This window comes from Mytilus californianus, unplaced genomic scaffold (genome assembly GCF_021869535.1).
Source record: "Mytilus californianus isolate M0D057914Y unplaced genomic scaffold, xbMytCali1.0.p SCAF_5, whole genome shotgun sequence".
In the NCBI taxonomy this organism is placed as follows: domain Eukaryota; kingdom Metazoa; phylum Mollusca; class Bivalvia; order Mytilida; family Mytilidae; genus Mytilus; species Mytilus californianus.
Window position 1 is genome coordinate 52,238,582 of NW_026262701.1, and position 8,573 is coordinate 52,247,154.

At 32.0% G+C, this 8,573-nt stretch overlaps 1 protein-coding gene across 1 annotated transcript; it reads left to right on the forward strand.

Moving 5' to 3' along the window:
• The first annotated feature begins 208 nt into the window (after positions 1 to 208).
• On the forward strand, positions 209 to 8,499 carry LOC127701025 (uncharacterized). Its single transcript, XM_052204790.1, has 3 exons — positions 209 to 1,316; positions 6,789 to 6,931; positions 8,213 to 8,499. Exons 1-3 carry the CDS (start codon positions 216 to 218, stop codon positions 8,349 to 8,351), a joined length of 1,383 nt encoding a protein of 460 aa, XP_052060750.1. The 5' UTR covers positions 209 to 215; the 3' UTR covers positions 8,352 to 8,499.
• The last annotated feature ends 74 nt before the right edge of the window (positions 8,500 to 8,573 follow it).

Consider the following 8,573-nt stretch of genomic DNA (forward strand, 5'->3'; position numbering starts at 1 on the left):
TAGTACGGCTGAAATTGAAGTAAGTATCAACTTTTTAAAATTTGCAGTTTATCAAACGGGCTGTTTTGTAATAAGAAAAGTGGTTTATTTACAGTTGTACTTCAACTTATCCGTATTTTATATTCATCAGTAGTATTGACGTTTTGTTTTGGAATACAATTAATTGTGTATATTTATATGTATATTTTTTGTGTTATTTCAGATTTAACGGAAAGATGGCGAAACTTTGTAGATTAGTCAAGCTAAACGACAGTTTCAATACACAAGTTTTTACTTTTATGCTACCAAACAAGGTTCTACGAGAATTTTCGCAGGATATTTACGCCAAAGACATGGTTTATGGTCACCACAAATGGACTGTTAGTTTTGTTAAAAGCGAAAAACATATTGGTGCGTACATAAAACTTCAATCAACATCGACGGGGATGGTAAGCAAGCTGGATTTCTCTTTCACAATGCTAAACAACGATCATTTTACAAAGAACGAGTCTTTCATGGAGAAAGAATGTGAATTTACTTATGACGAAAACGTAAAAGGCAGAAAAACATTCGTTCCGCTAGAAGATATGGCGAAACGTGGCTTTATGCAAGGCAACGGGGAATTCTTAGTTGAACTTGAACTGAGAAATATTATATCTTCCTTTGAATGTTACCTCCGAATTCCAAAAGAAAATAACTCACGACATTCTTACGGTCCAAAAATGGAAACACCTTATTTTTCATTTGGTCTCTCTGATTGGAGTGTTTCGTTATTCCCAAACGCTTGCACAGTTGAAACTGAAGACAACATCACAGTGCAGCTAGTGCGACACACAAACTTTGACCATATATGTGATGTTAAGTATCAGTTATCACTTGGAGATCAAAATGCTTATGAATCTGGTCCAGTTGACCAGTTACTAGACGCAACCGGAAACAGCGAACCATTTACAGTTGGAGCATCTCTAATGAAATTGTCGCGCGGACGTTCTTCTTTGAAGGTTAGGATTGAAATGCAAAACGTTGTGTCCATTAGTGAAGTTTCTATAAATGTTCTTAGTAGAAACCGTAATCGAGCACACCTTTATGACAAAGACAAACAAGCATGGATGTTAGAAGCTGATGCCAGTGGCAAATATCTGGCTTTCAAGTTGTATTATACGGATATCAAGCATGTGCCACGAAAAAACAGTCGGTATGTAGCTTTCAATTTGGGAATAGTCCCATATAGCGGGAATCAGTATGTCCGGGCTATCAATGGACCTTTTGTTAAATATTATGTTCAGGATGATCACGATGACGGATACTTGATACATACAGATATTCCGATAGAAGAGGTGAGGTTTCGCTTTAAGAGAAATGTGTAATTCTTTGAATTCTCTTTTTTTTTAATCTTTACGACGTCAACAAAAACTGTAATAAAAATATACTTAATCAATATGTTTTCTCTTTCAGTCCTTTGGCATTTTTTTTAATCAGGAATAATATAAATATAACATTACATTATAATTGCACATTTAAATTCTTATAAGAACACATTGAAATAGGCAAAAATATTAATTTTGATATTGACAAATAAATGTACGCAAAAGTTCAGGAGGAGGATTGAAATTTCAAAACATGTAGTCTAGTTTAACGCTTACAAATACGCACGTGTCTGTCTAAAGCTCTAGTCAGGAATCTCGTTAGGGATTGTCTTATATGTCATATTGTCATATCTTAATAGATTTTTGATAGAAATTGGTGTTCATGACAGATCTTTGATAGTTTCTGTTTGATTAATTCTCAACTTCTTTAAACTCGACGATATTTAAAGCTTTTAATTACATTATAGTATATAAAAATAAGGAGATGTGGTACGATTGCCAATGAGACAACTATCCACCAAAGTACAAATGAAATGGATGTTAGCAATTGTATGCAACCGTACGGCCTTTGCCAATGAGAAAAACCCATACCGTATAGTCGGCTATAAAAGGCCCCGACATGAAAAAATATGAAACAATTCAATAGAGAAAACTAACGGCCTAATTTATAAAGTCTATTATTGTTGCCCTGTATATATCTTTTAGTTATTGATGTCGTTGGGTTGTTGTCCTTTACCCCACATAATTGATAGTCCTACGTTTCGTTGGAAAGCCTTAAAGTTTCTTTCTTTGTATCTTTTCTAAAACAAAAAGGATGAACAATAGTTTAATATATAATTCCATGATGAACTGTTCATGCAATTAAAATTATCATTTTTGATATATTTTAAACGAGTGGTATAATTAGTTGAATTACTGTATCACTAGTCTGTCAACACTGAGGTTGTAAGTTCGAATCCCGCACGGGGCAGGTGCACTCGACTCAAATCTTAACTGACTAGGATTGTTAGTTTTCCTACCGAAGGTCGGTGGTTCTCTCCGGGCACTCCGGCTTCCTCCACTAATAAAAACTGACCGCCACGAAATAGCACAATAGTGTTGAAATTAAACGAAAATTATGTTACTTGTAAAAAATGGTGAGAGTTACATATCTGGATGATCTGTGGGATGATAATCATTTGTTCATATAGCTAAAACAACAGTTATAAATACATAATTATCGCTGAATAAAAGTTAATAGAATAAAGGTGAATATGCAAAGAAAGCACGTAAAAAGTATTGAAAACGTGTTTACACTTCAAATCAAGATTGTCGGAAACCTGTACTCAGAATGGTCTTAAATGATATACTGAACGTATTGCTGTGTGAATTTTTGTTCAATTTATAATTGTCTTCGACTACGTTTTTTTCAACATAGTTTACATGTTTATCATCCTCATGCGTGTGTTTCATAAAAACCTGGAAAATAAAGCAATTGCTGCAATTGCTGTACGCCGCCAAAATGTCACGCGTTTTAACACTATACACAGGTTGCAATTATGCGTATATTTAAGAAACAAAATAAAAAATAATTGATCAGTTTATAAGTTTTTGAATTTCAAAAGTTATAATACAGATTTTGAGATAAAACATTCAGACGTTTTCGACAATTTTTAATATTAAGGGAATTAATTTATATTTTAAGACGATATATGAAAATTCCATACATTTTTACTGCGTCTTATTTCGGAATTTCAAATAACTGTAATACTGGAACTGTATTTTGTTTTTTTGTTATTAGTAATAATAATATATTTATTGTCATATAAACATATTTAGTTTGTGTCAAAAGCAACTCAATATACCAAAGAAATAACAATTCTATAATATGAACACATGGAAAACAATCTATAAAACTTCTGCCCTCAGTAATGGCCGTTTTTTAAAGGAGCCAATTTTTTTTAACATATTTCATGATAGAGGAGGAAGTGTTTTTCATCCTCCAGCAAGTGGCACAGTTTCTTTTCTATTCATTAGGGTACTCTTTGCTCATAAAGCTCTTCAACTGTTTCGGTTATTATACATTATTGGCTTTCAAATTTTCGGGTTTGAGCGTTCCTGATGAAGGCAAATCCAGAAAAGCGCTTCGGACGCATGAAATTTATAAAGACGTCGTGTTGTTGACATTTTTTTCAAGAGATTTTTTATTATAGCGACCTTTTTGTATTTCTTAATTATAGTCACGTATTCTCAACTTAGTGAAGCATTTTTTTTGTAGAAAAGTCATTTGAAGGTAAACTAAACTCGCTTCTCATTAAAAAAAAATCAAATTTGCTTTTCCTAAGTTATGGGACTTTTAACTGTCAAATTTGAGGCAATTTATGAACGCAATATTATGTTCCCCTGCAAGTTTTTCAGCAGGTTTTTTAGTTTCACTTCTGATTTAATGCTTCAATATTGCAATGTTATTCTTGCAGCAATTTTGAATATACCGTTGACGGACGCATCGTTCGCTCAATGTGACGCTGTTTATTTTTTTAATTTCGTATAATTCAACAATCATTTATGATTAGAAATTAAAAGTTAAGAAACCATAGTGACTGTACAAATAAATTTCTGAACCTTGTTCGTCAAAGGGTTTTTCTGCATTTTGAAGGCTGTAGTGAGAGAAGTTTATTTATGAATTTGGTTAATAGCAGCAGTACTTAGTCTAATTGTAACATCTCAAATCAAATAACTTGACTTGAGCTTAAGTTCAATCTTTCGTGGTAATTTGTTCTGAACTTGAATACTGTATGTCGGGTCACTGAAGAAGGCGCTTTCGAGTTTCATTATATCGTCATTATGTAATCAATACCTCGATCCCTGTACATTTACAGCAGCAAAAATAGCAAGCTTTAATTAAGTACGCAAGTCGTGCTTTTTGTCTACTAAGACTCATCGAATCAAACAGACGGAAAGGCCAAATTACTGAGAAAATATTAAATGTTACGAAAGAACATCACATGTTATTGCCACAATGTCAAAATTCGCAGACCTCTCATTATTGTAAAACTGTATAACGCTTTGATTAGCAAGAACTATTTGTCACTGAACCAGTATTCTCCTTTAAGTAATATTTCACCAAGCTTGATAATATTTTTCGATATTACAAATTATTCAACAATGACAACTATCAAGTTAATTAATTTTAAGTAATCGACAAATATAATCAACTGCCCCTTCCACTCCCCCCACTCACATAAAGAAAAATATAGTTTCAGAAACTAGAACTTGTCAGAAATGTATTTCATTTGTGCATTCAGCATGCTTAAAGTTATTAATTCTATACATTTGCTTTAATCCTAGTTTAAAAAAAAAAACACGTACAAAAGGTATGCGTACATTTACTTAGTAAATTTATATTTAACAAGATTTATAACTATAAACTTGTCTAGTACAATTTTCCAAAGTATGCCACGCCGACGTTGATTGAAATAGCGTTACTCTAAGGCATGACAAATCTAGAGATAGATGTGATTAATGAAACGTCTGTTTAAATATATGTCACATTGAAAAACCCAAGTTGTTTAAGCCAATTACATTGTAGACAAATGTCTCTTAAACTGACATTAATCAAGCAAGTCACGATCACGATGCTACAAATAAAACAATCATTTGCATTTATTCCATTAATTACTCTAATTTTTTTTGTCTAGAAAAGCAATTCATCGTTCGATATGGGAAGATTGCTCTTCAAATACCAAAAATCTTGACATATATCGGAACTGTTAACGACATGTTGACATACTTTCAATAATTCTATCATTGCTGAAATAACACAACTGACATTGTGTTCCCGGTATCTTGTTGCATGTTTTTGAAATGCATTTTTTCCTCTTTCTGGAGATATTGTACCTAGGGATGATTTTTAGTTGATGAAATTATGAAGATTAGGCATGCTCGCTAATGAGACAACTATCCACCAGACTCCAATGGACGTATAAGTAAGCGAATATAGGTCACCGCAAATACGGCCTTCAACATTGAACAAAATCCTTACCGTATAGTCAGTATAAAAGGATCCAATTGAAACAATTTTTTGGTTCAAACCTCTTTAAGAACAAGCATGTACTTAACTATGCTTTCCCCTTCAGCTGGTAAGTCTTACAATTTTCCACATCTGATTTTACCTTGATTGTTTTGATGAGTTAAGCAATGCTGAAAGTCACTTTGTTTGTCGTTGGATGTATATGAAAACCATGGTATAATTATTGATTTCACCCAGGATTTATTATTTCCATATTTACTCCGAACGTTCTTTGTGAAGGAAAACTTTGAAGAATACTTAAACAGTGTGCTTGATAACCGGTCATTGACACTGCATACGGATTTTTTGTCCTCACAAATTACATCAGTGTCGATTATACTAAAATGATTCGTTATTTACACAGGATTTAAAAATATGTATGGTTTACAATGTACGTCAATGAGACAGCAACTCAACACACTAACAGAATAAAAAAAAATCATGTAGAGGTCAGCATACGGTCTTCAACAATATACAAATGCCGATAGTTGAATGTACAGGAGATCAGAAAAATGTACAAACATTCTGATAAAAACTTAGCTGATAAATTTTGTCTTTTTATAGAAACGAAGTTTCAATTACATGTATCCTAAAGTAAACGTTTTCAAGTCTTCTAAAAATCCTTGTTTTTTTATAGATTCACGTGCTTTATATATCATAGACTAGTATATTTTTGTCTTTCAGTATTTTTGTAAAGGAAAGAGCACATGCATTTATTGATTTTGACAAATTGATTATTGTTTGCTTAAAGTCCAGTGGCAAACACTTCATGGATATTCGAAACATAAACGGATAAAACATTATCTTTAACTAGTTTGGTTCTGCAAAGTGGTTCCCTCTGAAGAGCCGGAAATGTTGACTGACAATCAATTTGCTTAATGTCCAGCGTCAAATATTTCAAACTAATCACAGAAATTGTACTTGCCATGAGAAACACGACGGGTGCCACTAGTGGTGCAGGTTTTGCTTACCCTTCCGGAGCACCTGTTATAACCCTCTAGTTTTTATTGGGGTTTATGTTGCTCAATCTTTAGTTTTCTATGTACAATTTTGTGGACTTGTCTGTCTTCTTTCATTTTTTAACATTGTGTTGTCAGTTTATTTCGACTGTAGAATTTGAATGTCTCTTTGGTACTTTTTTCTTTTTAAGACAACACGATAAGAAATGTTCATGATATAACATAGAAAGATTAATTTTAAATATTCTGATTTCTTTGATAATAAAAAATTACTACCTGATATAAACCATCTTAAAAAAAAGTAAAATGTAAAACATAAGGTCCAAGTCAGCCCTAGAAGGTTGAGAACCTCTTTGAACATAGCTTCAACGTGCACGCTCTTTTATGAAAATTGTTCATTGCCATTTGTTGTAATTAGAATTGAATTACTTTCAGATAAGCAGTCCAGATAATGATTGGGTGAGCACAGAGGACCAACATATTACCGTACACGTGGAATGGATTGATTCACAACTATTAATTTACCCAACATACCATAGGTTAGATGACGTGGCAAGAGTTCATAAACAACAAATGATGTAAGAAAATTAATGCAGTGTCACTTTTTAAAAACTTTTCCGTTAGTTTTGCAAAAATATGTTAATTTACATGCAATTTACGCATGCATTCCTGGCTTAAAAATGTTTTGTTTGAGCGTTTCCTGTGAAGCTAAATCCAGATAAAAGCTCCAGACGTACAAACTTTATAAAATACACATGACACATATCCAAAACTACTCCCGCGTGTGTTTCTGTCAATGACAAAGAAGTTGTTATCTACGAAAATCATAGTAAAGCTTGTTTCGACGTTACGTTAATTTGGACTGCTGTAATGTGTTTAAATTCTTTTTCGAAAATATCCAGAAAGTTACAAAATGAAGAACAGCAATAAATGTTGTTGAATCGCTTTACTGGTTATTCTTTAGTATTGTATATGATTGTTGTTTATTAACATCTACCAATTATAACTCGTTTTATTAGAACATATAAACTATAGAATCACTCCTAGAAACTTTAAAATATAATGTTCAGTAAAAGAAAATGTTGTTACGGCTAAACTATAAAAACTATTGTAATTAAATAGTATTGTATATCAGAATCATGCACGTATCATTTTTATTTTGTAATCTTGATTTTTATAATTCTGTTGCATTGAAGGTTGTACTAAGTGATGAGAATGAGTAATACTTTCTATCTAGTACAGTACTGTCTTATCAGGCCAGATAATTAGCATGCTTTTTACATTAGGTTCCATTCGATATCACTGGAGTTATCTCTCTTGAGATAAGTTTTATAATGTATAATGTATTATTAATTTCAATATACTAAAAGTACTTTAACATCCTTAATACGATATAAATGTATTCATTTGACGACTTTCAATTCAGAACTCACACTTAGCATTATGCTTAAATGAATTATCCCTTAATTAAAAAATATTTTGAAATGATAAATAATTCAATCAAGATTGAGTGATTGGGTTTTGCTACCTTTATATCCATCTAGAAAAACCGACCTAGTTAGTCTGCTAGTAATTAAGGGTACACTTCCTTTTGGTAAAGTTGATTTCAAACAGTTTCAAATCTTGTTTTCTGAAGGTGGTCATTCACGTTTTATTTGAATTTTGATTTCGTTACTTTGGTCCTTTTATTCCTCTCTCACGTGAAAATCGAAAATCTTAATAGTCTCTCGAAGCAGTGTAGTTCTAACATAATGCAATAAATGTTAGACTAAAATCTTTGATAGGCTATAAATTGTTTAGCAACCCGTTTTAGATCTTTTGTGCAATTGTATAATATTATATATCATTTTATATTTTAGAAGAGAGATACTCGCTTTACAATCAGAAAATTATGCCTTAGAGAAACAACTCTATAGTTATCAACAATCAATTGCAAAGACAAATTCTAAACCACGTTCTCTTAGTGAAGATAGAGGAAATTCATACAGACGACAGTGAACAAAAGACGACAGAAGACTATAAAATTACGGACAATGGAATGATGTCTTTGCTTCCATTTTTATTTTATTTTTATCTATGTTCAATTAAATGATTATCTCAAATTTTACAATCCAATAAAAGAACCGGTTGCGGTGATAGAAAATTATTATATTATTGTGTCGTTGAAAATCTGTTTTCAATATTATAGAAAAGAATTATTTTACAAACGCTATGGTATGC